The following is a 22,631-nucleotide window of genomic DNA, read 5'->3' on the forward strand; positions in this document are numbered from 1 at the left end:
AAATTCTACTTGTCTCCCATTGACATCACTGAATAACTAAGTGAAAATCTACTGTACATCTGGCCAGTCGGTTAGGATTCACCCCAAAGAGATCATCAAAATATATATATAATCAAATTTAAGAGACTTTAGTGATATTGAAAAGCATGCTACACATGCATAGTACAAAACCACTCGCATGAGATGATGCAGGCTCATTATGTGTTTGCTGGAATGAGCCCAGCAGTTAATATCCATATGGGATCTAATAAACCCTCTCTTCATCTGGTGGCTGTCTTTAGGAAATACTACTGACATGGAAACAATCTGGATGAGTGGGGGGCAATAAAACCAAACCACGAGTGAGTGAGTCAGAACGTAACATAACACACCTCAAGGTGCCAACTGACAACCACTCTCATCCCCATCCAGACCATTGGAGAGGAGGATACATGGACCATATGGGATTATTCTACACTGGAGCTAATTGTTCCACAAGTGGCATGTCAGATGGAGGGGCTGACCCTCTAGTCATACTGAAACCTGGGGCATGTTCAGCAGGGCACAACATTGAGGAGCATCAGATATAAATATATTTTGCAGAACATGCCTCTCTAACATGTAGAATAAGGAATCATGTTGGCTCTGCTCATGTAATTTCTATCTGAAACATTTAACAATGTTTTCCTACTGAATGTGGCGCTTGAAAGAGTGATAGAAAGAGACAGAGGTCCTGTCAGAGCTCCTACTGTAGCTAAGTGCCTAATAAACTTGATGAGCCTGTCTGCTCTGTTCTGTTCATCAGTCAATCTAGCTGGATGAACATGGAACATGAAGACTAGGGTGTGGCCTTATGAATCGTTGATGACAACAACTCAGCCTGGCTGTTTGGTGCCATGTAAGAGAGAGTAATTTCTCACAGACACAGTCCTCTCACAGTGCTTGTCATAACTCACTCAACCCGAGGAGCCACTCAGCCATATTGATTTATAGGAAGGGGTATGGTTGGGTTAATTCCTCCTGCTCCTAGTTTTGAAACCAAAGCAGCTTAATGTTGTTGTTCTAACACGCAGGCCCAATAGGACCAATTCATGCCATGTTAGAGTTAGGCGACAAACATGGGAATACACTGAGTGTACAAAACATTAAGAACATCTGCTCTTTCCATGACAGACTGACCAGGTGAATCCAGGTGAAAGCTATGGTCCCTTATTGACGTCACTTGTTAAATCAGTGTAGATGAAGGGGATGAGACAGTTCAAAGAAGGATTGTTAAGCCTTGAGACATGGATTGTGTACGTGTCCCATTCAGAGGGTTAATCGGCAAGATAAAATATTTAAGTGTCTTTGAACGGGGTATGGTAGTAGGTGCCAGGTGGATCGGTTTGTGTCAAGAACTGCAACGCTGCAGTTTTTTTAATGCCCAGCAGTTTCCCGTGTGTATCAAGAATGGTCCACCACCCAAAGGCCATCCAGACAACTTGACAACTGTGGGAAGCTTTGGACACTCAGTGTAGATCACACTGACTTGCATGGTTTAGCACAGCACAGAATGCAACCACAACCATTCCTCTCGTAATGTCTGTGAACCCAAATTCGCCAACATCTCCCTGTAACCGAACCTTGGCGGTGCTGTGCTGTGATTTCGACTGCATAGGACTGGGAAACACAGAGCTGCAGGCAAACAGGCATCCAGCTAGTTGGAAAGGCTGGCTGGATTAAACATTTACCATAGTAAATACATTCAGCAGGCTTCCTTGATCTCATGCTCCACGGGCCTGTCAAAGACGAAACATGCCTGTGTGTGTCAACCCCTTTTAATGACTCACACAGCACAGGACACAGTGTCCCTCTACATACCTGTGTGTGTGTGTGTGTGTGTGTGTGTGTGTGTGTGTGTGTGTGTGTGTGTGTGTGTGTGTGTGTGTGTGTGTGTGACACGGGTGTACACTTCCCTTCCAACTGGCATAACATATTCATGCACTGAACTAGAAAAAAAATCAAACATGTTACATTGCAAAAATGCAACTATGCATTGGCAAAACAAGGTCATGTTTGGTGGGCCAGCCATTAGCTAGGTCCTGCTTTTATGATATACTACCAACAGTCATATGCTCGAGTCCTACTACTTCCGATATTCCCATGCAGCAATCAGAGCTATCGGTGTGAACAGGTTGGAGCTGGCATATATTATGTTGTCTGTCAGTAGGAACGGGTGAAGTAAAGAGCAGGTTCACAGCATTTAAACAGGTTCTCACAGGAGCCAGTCACGACACTTACGCTGAACAGGGAGTTATGTTAGTGCTACGCAACAACACTCATCCATTATGCAAGTCATACATTTGGGCCCTCTAATGTTACCCTCTGAACAACACAGCTCCTAACAGGCATGGTGCAAAGAAATCACCATGACGATTTATAACAATGCTCCTGACCAGAAGAGCTAATTATCAAAACCAGCAGTTGACGATTTGTTTGTTTATAATTTTGCACTTCACGATCATCATCATTTAAATTTAATGGTACAGGATCTTAATTTGATCACTCTTTTGGTGCTGAGAATTTTCCTGCACTTCAGGACATGCAGATGAGCTTCGTGATTTACATAAATTCACTGAAAACCCACGGTTATATTAACAGTATTGCACTTCTCAAGTAGCCTACTTTCAGCCAAATAGCCTAGCCATCGATCATGCAACATTATAGACTAAACGTTCAAATCCTGTTGCTGCAGGATTATTTTGCTGTGACAAGATGTCAAATTAAGATCTAATAACTGTATATAAAAACCTCACAGTACAATAAGTTAGAATAACTGAAGTCCAGTCAATGTTTTCATTAGTGGTTATATGGAGGAGAAAGCTACAGTACTGTAAGTCATTCTTACTGTGTGGGCACACAGGGCTGGTCAGAAGGAATAGTGTCTTGAACTCCTTTTAATTAATTATTGGATAGGTTAATGACAATGATTATTAAATTGGAAATCAACAAGAGTATAGCTTCTCTATGAAGGGTGAAACAGCAGGAAGATGACTAATGACAAGTGCATATCTTGCATCTGTCAGGGTTTCCACATATAGTGATTATACATGGTTATTAACTGAAAAACATGAACATTTAGTAGTTGATTTGTACGCAATTCTTGTTCTTGTTTAGAGATAAACGTTAATGTTTTAATTTTTTTTATTGTGTTTTTCAAGATGAGTATAACCTGTGTGTCAGGTCTGTTCAGTTCAGAAGTGGCAGATGTTCATTTTGACTCTAGTCCCACTCATCCCAACAGATGAATGCCAGGAAGCAGGCGGCACCTTTCCCTTTCCTTCTCACTTCCCATATCACAAGAGGGTTAGGGGGGGGTGTGCGCGGGCAACATTTTAACATGAGTAAAAACTGAAGCTCTCTCACCTCTGTGTAATTAGGTCATTAGTGTGCTCTCCTGTGTAAGATTAGGTACTATCAAAATCTGTTTTCATTAATGTATAAAGATTGAATCATGGGCACGTCAAAGAGCACAAAGAATTTAGAAACTCCTAAAAGGATTGTAGTGAACCTGGACTAGAGGTGAGAGAAACAGTGTGCTGTCAATAATTCAACCCGGTGTGCCTCCCCCTCATGCAGATGTTAATGTGTCTTTAACAAGAGCTGACAGAGCTCATCTCCCAGAACAACTGGAAGACAAATTGCATCCTGTGGGTGGACGTACCTGCCTAAAAGGTATCTGCTCTATCCATGAGGTTGAGTGGACACATAAGGATATAAGTATGGTTGAAACCAAAACACAGCATACAGGACTGGATTAGGAGAATGCAGTAGACTTCTGGGAAACGAGACCAAAATAACTAGTTTGAATGTAAATGTTTTACTACAATTGTTGTGTTTCGGTCTACTTTATGAGAAAACGTTTGGATTTTTTATTTGTTTTGTATGTGTTAACCTTTGGAAATATGTTTTGTGGAACTGGATAAAGTTTAAATGTATCATCTAATATGCCACACACGGCCTCATACTGTTACAATAGATGAGAAAATTATGCAATAACATTAACCCATGTCCTGTTTGAAAGCAGGTGAGACGGGAGACATTGGGGGATGTAAACAAAAGTTGCTGACCGCCAAACTCCCACTCTTGCTTCAGGTATGGGGAGCACTTGTGCCCCTGAGCCCTCCACCCCTCCTTCCTCCCCTCTGTCCTGGCCAGGTTTTGAGGACTGCCTTTGACCCTGAACTACCGGGTCAGAGCCATTAGGCTGCGTTTAGACAGGAAGACAATCTGATATTTTATTTTCACAAATTGATCTTTTGACCAATCAGATGAGCTCTGAAAAAGATGTGTGATTGGTAAAAAGACCAATTACTGGAAAATAAATAGAATCAGGATTCCTGTCTAAACGCAGCCTTACAAGGTCAGAGGGTCCACTCAAAGCATTCCTGAGCTTTTAATAGGTCACTACCTTAACTTAGAGCGAGAGTGAAATAGCAAGAGAAAAAAACAGAAAGAAGCAGAATGAGATAACATGCATCATCACAGAGCAACGCTAGTTAAATCCACCTACTGGAGGGGAAAAGAGAAAAAACTAAAACGCATCAAAATAAAACAGCGCTTTCTTCAGCCAGCCAAGTATCGGTGTGTGGGATCAAAAAAGACCAAAAGCACACTCCCCTCATTCCACAGCTTTTCCAGTTGACTTAGTTTTCCTTGTGAGCTGACAGATTTATAAGAGCACTAAATCACAATAACAAAACCAGGTTAAATCTGTATTGTTCGTCTGCCAGTCTTTCTCCACTACAGTGCTTTTCTGACAGTTACATAAGTAGGGGAAAGTAGAATCCGCCTCTTCCACAAAAACGTCACGCAGCTGTTCCATTAGAGTGAACAATTGTGTGGTTGTGTAGTGCTGCCTACATACACCTCAGGTAATTCCAGGGGCTGATTGTCATTAAATATCGTGAAAGAGGCAGATACCCTCCCAAAACACACAACATGATCACCCACAATGTTTGTGCAGTGAAAAGTTTGTAACCAAGTTGGAGAAAAACATTACAAGAACCTCTGGTCAAACATGTAGGGTCTAGATGTAAATGGATGGTGCACTAGCTGCCTAAAGACATTAGTTCAGACTGGCTGCAATTTATCTAGTCAACATAACTATTTAACTGATTAACTCATAACAGAATCTGTCAAATCCAACAGTAGTGGCACCATCACCACTGTTCATCATAGAATCCAAAACGTTACCTCTATGTAGAGACGTTACGTTTCTAATCTCTTGTATAGTTGTATTGAGTTGAGGCTCTCGAGCAGTGACTCCACATGTGACCACCCTCAGAAACATTCTAGTGAATAAATGACCGACCATTAGAAGAGTTCATATTTTATTATTTCAAAACAGCTTTACAATAAAAACATTGACGTCTCTACGAGTACAAGATACATGAAAACAACAAACAACTCCACTGGAGCGACGTCACAGAAATCCAGAGGTAGAATTCGCAACTAAATATACACTACCACATGCAGTGCTAAATTATGATGAGACACAGCAAATCCCACCTTTAGCCTAGTCGTCGCACGAGAGGGCTGAGTGAAAAGTCACTGTTCTTACTACCCAGCGAGTGCTGAATCGCTGGGTAGCAGTGGTAGGACAAACATTGGAAAGGGGATATGGAGCAATGCCCCATATCAGAAGGCCCTTCCTAGGACAATGATATTCACAACTATGAGCAGTGATTAATCTAAGACATCCAGGAAGGTTGGATCTTGCATGTGATGTTTAAAAAGTTTCCATGGGGACATTACTCTGTAGTCCTCCGTGTTGGGTTTTGAGGGCATTGTAATAAACAAGAGTACCATCAAGTGCAGGTCCTCCTTTCCTCAGATGAGTTGGGACTCCTGAGTGTTCCTTAAGGGGTTGGTCTTATTCAGGCAGTGACATCTTGATGACAGTTCCCTATGACAAGTGGAGAGCGAGTGATCAGTATAAAAAATACATTATCAACCAGTGAAAGAAGATTAAGGATGGCGCTGACAGGACTGGGGGTCGTGGCGCTGACAGGACTGGGGGTCGTGGCGCTGACAGGACTGGGGGTCGTGGCGCTGACAGGACTGGGGGTCGTGGCGCTGACAGGACTGGGGGTCGTGGCGCTGACAGGACTGGGGGTCGTGGCGCTGACAGGACTGGGGGTCGTGGCGCTGCACCCCTGCTCTTTCAAACAGCATTCAACTGAAGCTAGCCACAAAACATTTTTCTAAGTCTAGATACCGAAAGAGACTGGAGATCTGGATTGTTGAGGAAACAAGTTATTCTGAAAACATATTTTTCTAAAATGTTCAGAGTATAAATGTAGACGTGGACAAAACACACATTGACATCCCAAAACAAAACCGACTGAAAAGATTTGCACTTAAAGTGTTGTGGCTATTTCTGTAGCCTAATGTTAAAATAAATTGCCCCGGTAAAGGTCAAAGGAATGAGTTGTTTTTTTAAAGGGATTTTCAAATTCCTCCACAGGGAAATAAGAGAAAAAAACTAAACAGAATGAGAGCACTAAAAGCACGGAGATGCCTGCTGCTGGAGCACTCTCCCTCCTCGGGCTCTAAGAGCACTTTTCATTTCTCACGCAAAAGACTCCACACCAGGCTTCTGTATGGAACCTTCAATGCCCAGATATTCAGATGCCAAAACACTGAGGGACACACTCCATTTGCGACGCACAAACAGTCAGAGAGCGGAGGGGGAATGAGACATTTCAGACAGCAACACAATGTCCCCCAGACTCCTCTAAAAGATGAACACAATGCCTGTGCGACGTTAATTATCATGATGGTTTAATACTACTGCATTGGGGGCATTGGTGAAAAAGCAGTGGCGCTAGAGCCTGTGACACTGTTGGGGTTTGGGTTTCATGTGGAGGTCCGGAGGGGGGCTGGAGATGAGGCTCGGTGATGGAGCCTTGAGCTGCTCGCAACAGGTCTCCTAGGAAACCATGCTGTGGGAGCTGGATTACAGATCACAGGGCCCGAAGTACTACTACCAACCAACTACTGCAACTCTGCCTCAGAGGAGTACTCTAGTCCTCCACATTAATGAACATAGACAACTGTATTATACTGTAGCCTCATTTAAAATCACTTCATGAAAAGCATAGCCTGATATGGCCTTGATCATGCTATATTTAGAGCTAATCTGATAGAGAATTAAGGACACACACACACATGCATACATACATACAGCTAAACATCCCCAGAGTGGTGATGGAGACATGCATAACAGCACATGCACCAAGTCGGGATTAAAATCTTTAATGTCACAATGCCCTTTTCAAGCATTGTCACCCCATTATTGAGCTCTAGCCCCCCCTCCATGTAGTAAATACCTCTTAATTTGAGGTGATAAAAAGTATGGTGTTTTTATGTGGCCTGCAGTGTGCTGAACAGGTTCTGCCCATCGCGTTAGGCTAGGTGCCATTGTCAGAGCCAATTCAGTCTGGTTAGAGCAGGAGAGGTTGGTCCAGTCGCCCTACACACACATACACGTCTGATCTGACAGCTAATCCTGAATGGCAGGGGCCCTGCCCGCCTCGCTCCATAGACCACTACATACTGTAAGAGGAATACACTCCCTCTTTAGAAGAGACAGAAAAACAAGGCTGCTCCAGTGGTCCTTGTGGGGCTGATAGACATGAGATGAGGGAAAGTCTAATTGTATTTGACAGCGACCCTACCTCCTGATGGTGAGGAGGGAAACCGCAGTGTTGTGTCCTCCTCTGACGTGTGAATGGGGCAACGCTCTGTTCATACAAAACTTTGTGAGAATGAACACACTGAACACCATCTTTAACTGGGCTAGGGCAATGGAGGCTATGGGCAGTACTACCACTATTAGAGGTGACATTATACATCAAGACAGTGATAAAATATAACTCCAGAAGATATCTTATCGGAGGTCAGCATAACCTTGTAATGTCAGGGGTTGCTACGGCACACACAAAGTCCTACATGCGTTAAAAGAACCAGAGGACTCGAAAGAGTCTGCCACAATGAGGAGCAAGTATTGCATCTTCCTGTGAACAAAGCCACCTTTGTCAGTGATACCGAGAGGCCTTTTCTAGCGCAACACTGGCCGTGTGGGACCTGAACGTGAAAGCCTGTGAATGGCTGGGTGAGAGTGCAGTAGAGCGATCACAGGTGCTGATGGCAGGGCAGGACTACAGGTGAAACAGACCTGTGGCAATCAGATGTAATCCTTCACTCCCATATTAACTTTCAGCTCCTGGGACCTCTATGAAGGATTATCAGAGCAGAATCTATGCTGCATGTGAAAGTCTACTACTCTAGATTAGTGTGCTAAATTGATATACTGAGATCAACATTACAACAGGATCCGGGTTAGCTACAACGCCAAGAAATGTATTTGCCAAGAAAATACATTTTAAATCCATATAATGTGATTGACATTCACAAACTCCATTAACAATGGCTGACTGTGGCTACTTGCTCTACTGAAACATTTAGGCTAGCTGTCATGTAGTAGCAGAATGGTGGTTTCTACAGTTCTCCTACAGCCACGAGGAGAGCGTCACCACTTTGGACAAAGGGGGCAATTTTTGTCTTTCTGCTCAAGCAGACACCCAGCATGCATAATTTAAATTCAATTTCACTGCAGCAGAAACCACAAAAGGCAGGGGACTGTCACAAAATGTTTTCCTGGTCAATGAATGACTCAGCAGTAGGACTTTCCCACAATAGCTGAATAAATGCATATATAAACTGAACACTTACACGAGCACACATATTTGATAATAATTCTTGTCCCTTTGGAGGGGGGTCTGTTCGGTTGGAATGAGTTCTCATGATACAGCAAGTAAGACACCTATGGACAGAGGATGGTCTATAAAAATAAATAATGCACTCACTACTTACTGTAAGTCGCTCTGGATAAGAGTGTCTGCTAAATGACTAATTCTCTCATCCTCTTGAAACAATGTTGGCCAGTGAGAATACAGGTGTGCTGCCTGGGACAAAGGTATTGGTAGGTCTGAGGACCTTTGAGAGGGTCTCTACCTTAACTGCTCCTCTGACTAACCTGCAGGTCATTGACACTTTGATCATGTTCTTGACAAGGGATATTTAACTCGTACCCTACGAGGTCCAGAGCATGATGATTTTCTGTTCTACCTAATAATTAAATTGCACCTACCTGGTGTCCCAGGTTTAAATCAGTCCCTGGTTAGAGGGAACCAATGGAGAAAAGAACAGTGAAACTGGCTTTGAGGTCCAGAGTTGAGTTGAGGGTTCTAGACAGACAAGTGGGTGTGATACTCAACATGCTCTTCCATTGTAGTCTTACAAAGTATTGGTAAGAATTTATTAAAGAGTCAATTCAATAAATGTTTCTTCTCTTGTCTGTTATACTAGGAATCTAAACCTACAGTAGACAACTTATTCGATTACTTATCCATCTGTGACATCCGCATTGCAAAGCTTCACATGGAATCATGTTTCCCAAGCATGTGCACTGTCTGGATTTCCCTCTGTTCCTATTCTCCACGGAAACACTAGCCCGTCTGAACAGCAGGCCAATGCTGGGAAATCAGGAGTGATGTCATGAAAAATTAAAGGCAACTGTTGTATACAGTGTTATGGGAGCATGGCGGTGGAGGCTAAGAGTATACATGTCCATAAAATAATATCTGTTTGTTTAATCATTGCTTTTACTCTTGACAAACAACTCTGGTAGTCCTGCGCAGTTTGCATAGTCTCAAAACAAATATTCCCATTGAGCTCCACTGAAATATGTATAAAATAGCTGGCGCACTGATCACAGATCCCATGCCCCATTTCCCTTTGTTGTTGGTTACATAAGCCTTACACCTGAACAAATAACTAGAGTACTACTGAACCACACACACAGTGAGTGATCAGGTTCCAGAGTTAAAGCATGTTCAGCAGCATATGACTACTGAGTCACCCTGCCAGCCATGTCCTAATCTGGTCCCAGTAGACCTGTACTGTCTCTCCTCCCTCAGCGATCAGAGGGGAGGGAGGAGACGGGCACCCACTTCTCTGAACAGCAGCATATGGCCGTATCCAGTTGCGACCCGTCATTCAGGGCAGTTTTGAGCCTCACATTTTTAGCAAAAAAATGAATAAAAAACAGGCTTTCCTGTTTTGCATCTTATTTTGGCATTAATGTGTCACATATCAGTTTGCAACCAATGTAAAAAGATATATAATTGAGTTAATAAAGCCGCATAACAACAGAGAGACCATGTTTGTTTCTTGAGTACGGCAGCTCCAAAATGCAGGTGTTTCAGCCTAGCTCAGTGCTTTCTGTGGAGGTGGGGCAACCCAGCAGAAAATACAGAGCAGTGTGCCATGATTGGCTCAGTGTTCAGTCACTTATGAGGACATTAAGTCACCGCCAAGTCGAAGGGTAGAGGTGGAAAATTCAAGCCCCTTGAGTGCTGCCATATAGTTACATTAGAGGTGCCCACCCAAGAAGGCTCAAGGTCATTGGCCACAGATAAAATTACATCAAATCACATATCTACAGTAGCTTTGATTGGACTGATCATGTCAACATCATACTTTCAAAGTCATAGCTAGCAGTTATCGTCATGAAGTCTAAGATTAAGGGTCTATTTTCCTAGTTTACCATGCTGGCCATGCAGTCAATGAAGCATGATTTGTGCCGCGCTCAAAACAACTGTTAACTCGGAACTGCAAATCTGAGTGAGTTCAAGACAACTGGGAACTCGGGGGGGGGGGGGGGGAACAAATACATTTTGAAATTTCATCCAACTCGGAATTGTAAATTCGGAACTCTGGCCTTTTTCTAGAACAGGTATTCCCAAACTGGAACTGTGCCGTCGGGCACAAACTGTGCCGTCAGGGGTACGCCAAATAAAAATGTGATTGACATTTAACCCCCCCCTCTCTTCTTCATATTTTCAAACAGTCCATTTATATTTTCCAGTGGGGCTATACATTTGGGTGGTCCCCCCCTGCCTGAGTAGCCTTGTTTCACTGCCAAAAATAAAATTCAACCATCTCGTGTTCAGCGAAATAATGTCAAATACAGGTAGCCTAGTCAAATAATGAACATCCAATCACATTAACCATTACGCTCTCGCGGGAAATCCACTAACGGTCCGTATCTAGCCAAAAGTAGCTGCTGCTCATTCAGTTTGCTCGAAAATTGACAAATGGTTAAAGAAAAGTAAGGCCCGCATCCATAGACACACATACCAGCTCTACTGGTAGTACTGCTACACCTGCAGATGACAAGTTGTTCTGCTTCCACGAGCACATCCAATGCTAGCATCAGTAATTCTATGGGATTGAGATCCGGGCTCTTCGCTGGCCATGGCAGAACACTGACATTCCTGTCTTGCAGGAAACCACGCACAGAACGAGCAGTATGGCTGGTGGCATTGTCATGCCGGAGGGTCATGTCAGGATGAGCCTGCAGGATGGGTACCACATGAGGGAGGAGGATGTCTTCACTGTAACGCACAGCGTTGATATTGCCTGCAATGACAACAAGCTCAGTCCGATGATACTGTGACACACCGCCCCAGACCATGACGGACCCTCCACCTCCAAATCGATCCTGCTCCAGAGTACAGGCCTCGTGTAACGCTCATTCAAATCAAATCTTATTGGTCACATACACATGGTTAGCAGATGTTAATGCGAGTGTAGCGAAATGCTTGTGCTTCTAGTTCCGACCATGCAGCAATATCTAACAAGTAATCTAACAATTTCACATCATCTACCTTATACACACACACAAGTGTAAAGGAATTAATAAGAATATGTACATATAAAATATATGGATGAGCGATGGCCGAACGGCATAGGCAGGATGTAGTAGATGGTATAGAGTACAGTATATACATATGAGATGAGTAATGTAGGGTATGTTTTAAGTGGCATTGTTTAAAGTGATTAGTGATACATTTATTACATCCAATTTTTATTTATTAAAGTGGCTAGAGATTTGAGTCAGTATGTTGGCAGCAGCCACTCAATGTTAGTGATGGCTGTTTAACAGTCTGATGTCTTGAGACAGAGACTGAAAAACAGCTTCTCGGTCCCAGCTTTGATGCACCTGTACTGACCTCGCCTTCTGGATGATAGCGGAGTGAACAGGCAGTGGCTCGGGTGGTTGTTGTCCTTGATGATCTTTTTGGCCTTCCTGTGACATCGGGTGGTGTAGGTGTCTTGGAAGGCAGGTAGTTTGCCCCCAGGTGATGCGTTGTGCAGATCTCACTACCCTCTGGAGAGCCTTGCGGTTGTGGGCGGAGCAGTTGCCGTATCAGGCGGTGATACAGCCCGACAGGATGCTCTCGATTGTGCATCTGTAAAAGTTTGTGTTTTTGGTGACAAGCCAAATTTCTTCAGCCTCCTGAGGTTGAAGAAGCGCTGTTGCACCTTCTTTACCACGCTGTTTGTGTGGGTGGACCATTTCAGTTTGTCCGTGATGTGTACGCCAAGGAATTTTAAAAAAACTTTACACCTTCTCCACTACTGTCTCGTCGATGTGGATAGGGGGCTGCTCCCTCTGCTGTTTCCTGATGTCCACGATCATCTCCTTTGTTTTGTGGACGTTGAGTGTGAAGTTGTTTTCCTGACACCACACTCCGAGGGCCCTCACCTCCTCCCTGTAGGCCGTCTCCTCGTTGTTGGTAATCAAGCCTACCACTGTAGTGTCGTCTGCAAACTTGATGATTGAGTTGGAGGCGTGCATGGCCACGCAGTCATGGGTGAACAGGGAGTACAGGAGAGAGCTGAGAATGCACCTTTGTGGGGATGTTGTTTCTTACCCTCACCACCTGGGGGCGGCCCGTCAGAAAGTCCAGGACCCAGTTGTACAGGGTGGGGTCGAGATCCAGTGTCTCGAGCTTAATGACGAGTTTGGATGGCACTATGGTGTTAAATGCTGAGCTGTAGTCGATGAACAGCATTCTCACATAGGTATTCCTCTTGTCCAGATGGGTTAGGGCAGTGTGATTGCGATTGCGTCGTCTGTGGACCTTTTGGGGCGGTAAGCAAATTGGAGTGGGTCTAGGGTGTCAGTTAGGGTGGAGGTGATATGATCCTTGACTAGTCTCTCAAAGCACTTCATGATGACGGAAGTGAGTGCCTACGGGGCAATAGTCATTTAGCTCAGTTACCTTAGCTTTCTTGGGAACAGGAACAATGGTGGCCCTCTTGAAGCATGTGGCAACAGTAGACTGGGATAGGGATTGATTGAATATGTCCGTAAACACACCAGCCAGCTGGTCTGCGCATGCTCTGTGGATGCAGCTAGGGATGCCATCTGGGCCGGTAGCCTTGCGAGGGTTAACAGATTTAAATGTTTAACTCACGTTGGCTGCAATGAAGGAGAGTCCGCAGGTTTTGGTAGCGGGCCGTGTCGGTGGCACTGTATTGTCCTCAAAGCGAGCGAAGAAGTTGTTTAGGAGCAAAACATCGGGGTGCGCGATGTGGCTGGTTTTCCTTTTGTAGTCCGTGATTGACTGTAGACCCTGCCACATTCCACATTTGTCTCTATACTGATGCTTAGCTTGTTTGATTGCCTTGCGGAGGGAATAGCTACACTGTTTGTATTCGGTCATGTTTCCGGTCGCCTTGCCCTGATTAAAAACAGAGGTTCGCGCTTTCAGTTTGCGCGAATGCTGTTATCAAGCCATGGTTTCTGGTTGGGGAAGGTTTTAATAGTCGCTGTTGGTACAACATCACCGATGCACTTGCTAATAAACTCACTCACCGAATCAGCGTATACATCAATGTTGTTGCTCGACACTATCCAGAACATATCCCAGTCCACGTGATCGAAGCAATCTTGAAGCGTGGAATCAGAATGGTTGGACCAGCGTTGAACAGACCTGAGCACGGGCATTTCCTGTTTTAGTTTCTGTCTATAGGCTGGGAGCAACAAAATGGAGTTGTGGTCAGATTTGCCGAAAGGAGGGCGAGGGATGGCTTTGTATGCGTCGCGAAAGTTAGAGTAACAATGATACAGAATTTTCCCAGCCCGGGTTGCGCATTCGATATGCTGATAAAATTTAGGGAGCCTTGTTTTCAGATTAGCCTTGTTAAAATCCCAAGCTACAATAAATGCAGCCTCAGGATATGTGGTTTCCAGTTTACATAGAGTCCAATGAAGTTCTTTCAGGGCCGTGTGTGCCTTACAATAGGCCTACAAGCCCTTAGTCCAGCCACTCTCAGCCTATTGCTGGCAGTCTGAGCACTGATGGAGTGATTGTGCGTTCCTGGTGTAACTCGGGCAGTTGTTGTTGCCATCCTGTACCTGTCCCGCAGGTGTGATGTTTGGATGTACCGATCCTGTGCAGGTGTTGTTACACGTGGTCCGCCACTGCGAGGGCGATCAGCTGTCCGCCCCGTCTCCCTGTAGCGCTGTCTTAGGCATCTCACAGTACGGACATTGCAATTTATTGCCCTGGCCACATTTGCAGTCCTCATGCCTCCTTGCAGCATGCCTAAGGCACGTTCACACAGATGAGCAGGGACCCTGGACATTTTTCTTTGTGTTTTTCAGAGTCAGTAGAATTGCCTCTTTAGTGTCCTAAGTTTTCATAACTGTGACCTTAATTGCCTAACGACCGTTCCACAGGTGCATGTTCATTCATTGTTTATGGTTCATTGAACAAGCATGGGAAACTGTGTTTAAACCCTTTACAATGAAGACCTGTGAAGTTATTTGGATTTTTACGAATTATCTTTTAAATACAGTGTCCTGAAAAAGGGATGCGCCTTCTTGATGTTTATGATAACTACATTGATTGGGGTTGACTTATATATTGGGAGTAGTGCCTTTCCTCAGCCACAGTGGTACATGTGCAAAAGTACTAATCTCACAACTCAATGAAACCTTCACTCTTGCGCAGACATTTAGAAGCAAAACATGCCAATTTGGAAAATAAGCCACAGGAGTTTGAGTGAGAATTAAGACGAGTTTCGAGTAGTAAGACATGTATGAGGGCAACATATACTATTAATAAGGGGCTAGAAACATTTCTTATATAGGGAGCTACGGAGTGGCTAGGACAGGCAAGCCCCATACTATTGTGGAGGACCTAATTCTTCCTGCTGCTGCAGATATGGATGGGACAATGTTGGGGGAAAAGGCCCCAAAAAACTAAACAGACAATGCCTTCATCAAACAATGCTGTTTCACAACGCATCAGTGACATGGCAGGAGATGTTTTGAAACAATTACTGCTTCGCATACAAGCCAGTAAATTCTATGCGTTACAGCCGAATGAGTCAACAGACGTGGCGGACCTGGCACAGCTCCTGGTATATGTCCGTTACGTTTATGGGGGGTCAATTAAGGAATACATCCTCTTCTGCAAACCACTGGAAACCAGGACAACAGGAGAGAATATTTTTAAAGTACTGGACAGCTTGTGACATCAAATGGACTTTGGTGGTCAAGACGTGTTGATATCTGTACTGATGGCGCAAAAGCCATGACAGGGAGACATAGTGGAGTGGTAACGTGCGTGCAAGCAGTTGCTCCCGACGCCACTTGGGTACACTGCAGCATCCACTGAGAGGCTCTTGCTGCCAAGGGAATGCCTGACAGCTTGAAAGACGTTTTGGACACTACAGTGAAAATGGTTGACTTTGTTAAAGCAAGGTGCCTGAACTCTTGTGTATTTTCTGCACTATGCAATGATATGGGCAGCGACCATGTAACGCTTTTTTGTGTTGGTTATCAAGGGGCAAAGTATTGACACTTTTTTTTTTTAATTGAGAGATTAATGTTTCACTGACCATCATTTTCACAGAGCATGGAGGCGCTACCAGGAGACAGGCCAGTACATCAGGAGACGTGGAGGAGGCCGTAGGAGGGCAACAACCCAGCAGCAGGACCGCTACCTCCGCCTTTGTGCAAGGAGGAGCACTGCCAGAGCCCTGCAAAATGACCTCCAGCAGGCCACAAATGTGCATGTGTCAGCATATGGTCTCACAAGGGGTCTGAGGATCTCATCTCGGTACCTAATGGCAGTCAGGCTACCTCTGGCGAGCACATGGAGGGCTGTGCGGCCCCACAAAGAAATGCCACCCCACACCATGACTGACCCACCGCCAAACCGGTCATGCTGGAGGATGTTGCAGGCAGCAGAACGTTCTCCACGGCGTCTCCAGACTCTGTCACGTCTGTCACATGTGCTCAGTGTGAACCTGCTTTCATCTGAAGAGCACAGGGCGCCAGTGGCGAATTTGCCAATCTTGGTGTTCTCTGGCAAATGCCAAACGTCCTGCACCGTGTTGGGCTGTAAGCACAACCCCCACCTGTGGACGTCGGGCCCTCATACCACCCTCATGGAGTCTGTTTCTGACCGTTTGAGCAGACACATGCACATTTGTGGCCTGCTGGAGGTCATTTTGCAGGGCTCTGGCAGTGCTCCTCCTTGCACAAAGGCGGAGGTAGCGGTCCTGCTGCTGGGTTGTTGCCCTCCTACGGCCTCCTCCACGTCTTCTGATGTACTGGCCTGTCTCCTGGTAGCGCCTCCATGCTCTGGACACTACGCTGACAGACACAGCAAACCTTCTTGCCACAGCTCGCATTGATGTGCCATCCTGGATGAGCTGCACTACCTGAGCCACTTGTGTGGGTTGTAGACTCCGTCTCATGCTACCACTAGAGTGAAAGCACCGCCAGCATTCAAAAGTGACCAAAACATCAGCCAGAAAGCATAGGAACTGAGAAGTGGTCTGTGGTCACCACCTGCAGAACCACTCCTTTATTGGGGGTGTCTTGCTAATTGCCTATAATTTCCACCTTTTGTCTATTCCATTTGCACAACAGCATGTGAAATTTATTGTCAATCAGTGTTGCTTCCTAAGTGGACAGTTTGATTTCACAGAAGTGTGATTGACTTGGAGTTACATTGTGTTGTTAAAGTGTTCCCTTTATTTTTTTGAGCAGTGTATATAAAATAAAAAGTTGAGGTCCCAGTTGTCTTGAAAGTGCCATAAATCCAGAGAATGGCAGATTGATGAAAGTTTGACAATTTGCCCACGAATGACCGCCACGCCACCTTCCTGTTCACGTGAGCACAGCAAGGCGAGTCCAAAAATGTCTTGTATGCTGTTGCATAAATTATGTAATATGCCAGGTAGATATGTATTCCGTAGCTAAGAATGTGATACTAAGTGTGCCTCACCCTAATAATTTGGTCTATTTTCACCTCATGTTCTGACTTGGTGGTGCACATGTAGCCTATAACTGTTTTTTTGAGAAATGTATTCATCAAGCTTTCATTGTCTGCTTATATGGGGCGGTGGTTAGAGCGTTGGACTAGTAACCGAAAGTTTGCAAGATCGAATCCCTGAGCTGACAAGGTAAAAATCTGTCGTTCTGCCCCTGAACAAGGCAGTTAACCCACTGTTCCTAGGCCGTCATTGAAAATAAGAATTTGTTCTTAACTGACTCGCCTAGTTAAATAAAGGGTAAAAACAAAAATATGCCCCTTTATTAATCCTACGGTTCTGACTTGGAGTACAGGGGGGGAAAAAAACTGTGCATGTTCTGAATTCTGTCGCTCTAAATTTCGTCATTGCAAAAAATTGTTATATTGACTCCGTCCTAGCTCGCTCATTAATGTCTTAATTGAAATGATGCTTATCTGCTTGTCATCCCCTTATGCCATAATTTATTTAACCATCTGAATTGTCAGTATAAACCACATTTGTTTAAGCAAGTCAGCCTTTTCAGCTATGTTTTTTTTAAAGGCAATAAATGAGGCTGAACGAACTGTTTCTCTGCCAGACAAGGTTACGCTGATAGCCAGGTATAGCAGTGGTAAAGTGTTGGGACTCTGCTGTTGGGACAGCTTTATGTTGGCTCTAACAGTTTGTGGGCACCATTTGTCACCGTTATAGTGCAATTCATGTATTGTTAAGTGTTATGTAGTGGCTTTGCTGGCATGCATCTCACATTTTTATTTTGCCCCACCAAGATTTACATGCTAAAATCACCACTGACCATATCATGACACACATACAGTGGGGAGAACAAGTATTTGATACACTGATGATTTTGCAGGTTTTCCTACTTACAAAGCATGTAGAGGTCTGTCATTTTTATCATAGGTACACTTCAACTGTGAGAGACGGAATCTAAAACAAAAATCCAGAAAATCACATTGTATGATTTTTAAGTAATTAATTTGCATTTTATTGCATGACATAAGTATTTGATACATCAGAAAAGCAGAACTTAATATTTGGTACAGAAACCTTAGTTTGCAATTACAGAGATCATACGTTTCCTGTAGTTCTTGACCAGGTTTGCACACTGCAGCAGGGATTTTGGCCCACTCCTCCATACAGACCTTCTCCAGATCCTTCAGGTTTCGGGGCTGTCGCTGGGCAATACGGACTTTCGGCTCCCTCCAAAGATTTTCTATTGGGTTCAGGTCTGGAGACTGGCTAGGCCACTCCAGGACCTTGAGATGCTTCTTACGGAGCCACTCCTTAGTTGCCCTGGCTGTGTGTTTCGGGTCGTTGTCATGCTGGAAGACCCAGCCACGACCCATCTTCAATGCTCTTACTGAGGGAAGGAGGTTGTTGGTGTAGATCTCGCGATACATGGCCCCATCCATCCTCCCCTCAATACGGTGCAGTCGTCCTGTCCCCTTTGCAGAAAAGCATCCCCAAAGAATGATGTTTCCACCTCCATGCTTCACGGTTGGGATGGTGTTCTTGGGGTTGTACTCATCCTTCTATTCCTCCAAACACGGCGAGTGGAGTTTAGAGCAAAAAGCTCTATTTTTGTCTCATCAGACCACATGACCTTCTCCCATTCCTCCTCTGGATCATCCAGATGGTCATTGGCAAACTTCAGACGGGCCTGGACATGCGCTGGCTTGAGCAGGGGGACCTTGCGTGCGCTGCAGGATTTTAATCCATGACGGCGTAGTGTGTTACTAATGGTTTTCTTTGAGACTGTGGTCCCAGCTCTCTTCAGGTCATTGACCAGGTCCTGCCGTGTAGTTCTGGGCTGATCCCTCACATTCCTCATGATCATTGATGCCCCACGAGGTGAGATCTTGCATGGAGCCATAGACCGAGGGTGATTGACCGTCATCTTGAACTTCTTCCATTTTCTAATAATTGTGCCAACAGTTGTTGCCTTCTCATCAAGCTGCTTGCCTATTGTCCTGTAGCCCATCCCAGCCTTGTACAGGTCTACAATTTATCCCTGATGTCCTTACACAGCTCTCTGGTCTTGGCCATTGTGGAGAGGTTGGAGTCTGTTTGATTGAGTGTGTGGACAGGTGTCTTTTATACAGGTAACGAGTTCAAACAGGTGCAGTTAATACAGGTAATGAGTGGAGAACAGGAGGGCTTCTTAAAGAAAAACTAACAGGTCTGTGAGAGCCGGAATTCTTACTGGTTGGTAGGTGATCAAATACTTATGTCATGCAATAAAATGCAAATTAATTACTTAAAAATCATACAATGTGATTTTCTGGACTTTTGTTTTAGATTCCGTCTCTCACAGTTGAAGTGTACCTATGATAAAAATGACAGACCTCTACATGCTTTGTAAGTAGGAAAACCTGCAAAATCGGCAGTGTATCAAATACTTGTTCTCCCCACTGTACACTGCTCTTCCCATGCATCAACACTGTGCCTCTCTAAAGGGATATCCTACAGTATGTTTCATAATCCCCCTCCAAGTCCCACACAAACAAACAGTTGAAGTCGGAAGTTTACCTACACTTAGGTTGGAGTCAATAAAACTTGTTTAAATAGACCTCCACAAGTCTGGTTCATCCTTGGGAGCAATTTCCAAACGCCTGAAGGTACCACGTTCATCTCTACAAACAATAGTACGCAAGTATAAACACCATGGGACCACGCAGCCGTCATAACGCTCAGGAAGGAGACGCGTTCTGTCTCCTAGAGATGAACGTACTTTGGTGCAAAAAGTGCAAATCAATCCAAGAACAACGGCAAAGGACCTTGTGAAGATGCTGGAAGAAACAGGTACAAAAGTATCTATATCCACAGTAAAACGAGTCCTACATCGACATAACCTGAAAGCCCGCTCAGCAAGGAAGAAGCCACTGCTCCAAAACCGCCATAAAAAAGCCAGACTACGGTTTGCAACTGCACATGGGGACAAAGATCGTACTTTTTGGAGAAATGTCTTCTGGTCTGATGAAACAAAAATAGAACTGTTCGTCCATAATGACCATCGTTATGTTTGGAGGAAAAAGGGGGATGCTTGCAAGCCGAAGAACACCATCCCAACCGTGAAGCACGGGGATGGCAGCATCATGTTGTGGGGGTACTTTGCTGCAGGAGGGTCTGGTGCACTTCACAAAATAGATGGCATCATGATTCAGGAAAATTGTGTGGATATATTAAAGCAATATTTCAAGACATCAGTCAGGAAGTTAAAGTTTGGTCGCAAATGAGTTTTCCAAATGGACAATGACCCCAAGCATACTTCCAAAGTTGTGGCAAAATGGCTTAAGGACAACAAAGTCAAGGTATTGGAGTGGCCATCACAAAGCCCTGACCTCAACCCAATAGAAAATTTGTGGGCAGAACTGAAAAAGCATGTGCGAGCAAGGAGGCCTACAAACCTGACTCACTTACACCAGCTCTGTCAGGAGGAATGGGCTAAAATTCACCCAACTTATTGTGGGAAGCTTGTAGAAGGCTACCCGAAACGTTTGACCCAAGTTAAACAATTTAAAGGCAACGCTACTAAATACTAATTTAGAGTGTCTGTAAACTTCTGACCCACTGTGAATGTGATGAAAGAAATAAAAGCTTAAATAAATCCCTCTATTATTCTGACATTTCACATTCATAAAATAAAGTGGTAACTGACCTAAGACAGGGAATTTTTACTAGGATTAAATGTCAGCAATTGTGAAAAACTGAGTTTAAATGTATTTGGCTAAAGTGTAAGTAAACTTCCGACTTCAACTGTACATACAGTGATGTGAGTGGGGCTGACTAACTAGTCAGTGAGGCAAACAAGTGTGCCAGTCTATGGCGCTTGTGTCTTTGTTAGATGTGAATTTAAACAGACAGTTATAGCTGTCGCACATATTTTGCTTGTCCTTTCATGAATAAAGTTTGTCTTAAATATGTCAACTGTATTTACGTAATTCAATTGCTTTGGTTGGAGAGGGATGGTTTACTTGTCTTATTTATACACCCGTTAAGTCACAAAACCACAAAACAATGTGAATGAACTGGAAGCACAACTTGTTCAGTCGTGAAACACATGGTTGTGAACTCTAACACACGCAGTCTGGCATAAAACACTTTCCCACATAGCTCAGTGAAAACGATCAACAGTCACGTAAATAGCTATTACACAGAACGCTGAAATTAGTTCTCAGACAAAATTTCGGTCTGCTCAGTAGGCAAAGTACGGGTGAGAAAAACACTTGTCAAGCTAGTTTTCCACTTCACTAGCAGTTAGGTTGTCCCTGGCAAGATGTCAGATGGAATGATGTTATTATGACACATTTGTCTGTCAAGTTAGATCACATGGATAGTACATGAAGACTAACAAGGCATCACAACACCAATTATTCAGATCATCCCACAGAAGAGCATCCAGCGTCAGGTTACAACAACACAATGTGGATTTCTAGTCACAGTGTTTAGGGCCACATGTCCAGAGAGTGGACATTATAATATAAACACTATATCAGACCAAAATAGAGCAATTCCAATCTGTTCACTAATCAAGTGTTTTCCTAGTTGCAGTGTGACTCATCCGCTCCAGTCTCTGACCATGGCTGTTCTTTCCAATGGGAGTGAGGTTGGTTGGTGTGTCAGAGGGGAGAGCTCTGGGGGGCTGCCAGAGAGGTGCCCGATTATAAATACATCTGCTCTGTAGTGCTGATCAGAGTTTATGGAGGGAGGGAGCTGACACTGCACTAGTCTGGCCTACATGTAGATAAAGAGGCACTCCGACTGTCATTTTCCACCACTCCTCCTAAGAGCTTCTGGCTTTCCCAGGATGCCTGCAGACACTGAATGAACTTCCAGGGACAGAGTACGCAGTAGGCAGGCAGCTCTCTGGTTCATTTTGGTACCATTCAGAGAGTAGGCACTATAGGAAGGCAAGCTCTCTGGTTTATTTTGGTACCATTGTGGCCCAGCCCTGCCTACGCTACAGGGAAACAGAACACTGACGTAATGTCTCTCAGGGCAGGTCAAGGCACTGTACATAGGTGGCCCGGACAGGAGCATATTATGAGATACAGCAGGGGACTGGCTGCTTGGAGTGCAAAACCATTTAAAAAGGCATTAAATAATTTACTGCGAACAACACATTCAAATGGTGGGGTGGGGCTGTGAGGGTCCTCAGTTCAAGAGGTGTCGTTACAGCTGATTACACATCTTCACCCTCAACTCGGACACAGCCAGCTTCAATACCGGGCCAATACCTGCCAGTCTGCAAGCGCGATTACAACCCAGAGCATATAGGACTGCTATTTCTCTACCACATCACCGGATTCCTGACGCAAGCTCTGGACAATTACACCGTATCATCACAGCTAGCTAGCTGCAACCGAGTGGCTACTACTGGCTAACACCTCTGTCCCGAAGCAAGCACCAGTTAGCCTTGA

The 22,631-nt window shown here is 44.5% G+C and overlaps 1 protein-coding gene across 2 annotated transcripts in view; it reads right to left on the bottom strand.

The window, feature by feature from the left end:
* LOC139584455 (carabin) overlaps positions 1–22,631 on the bottom strand; it is a 107,013-nt gene that overhangs the window by 46,371 nt on the left and 38,011 nt on the right. The window contains exon 15 of one of the 2 annotated variants that reach the window (XM_071416333.1): positions 5,339–5,926. The exons of the other annotated variant lie outside the window; for it this stretch is intronic. Within the exon in view, the coding sequence (XP_071272434.1) occupies positions 5,851–5,926 (76 nt within the window). The 3' untranslated portion in view covers positions 5,339–5,850. Of the gene's footprint in view, positions 1–5,338; positions 5,927–22,631 lie in introns of those variants that run through there. 2 annotated transcript variants of the gene reach the window in all.

The sequence above is a fragment of the Salvelinus alpinus genome, chromosome 9, assembly GCF_045679555.1.
Source record: "Salvelinus alpinus chromosome 9, SLU_Salpinus.1, whole genome shotgun sequence".
NCBI classification, from domain to species: domain Eukaryota; kingdom Metazoa; phylum Chordata; class Actinopteri; order Salmoniformes; family Salmonidae; genus Salvelinus; species Salvelinus alpinus.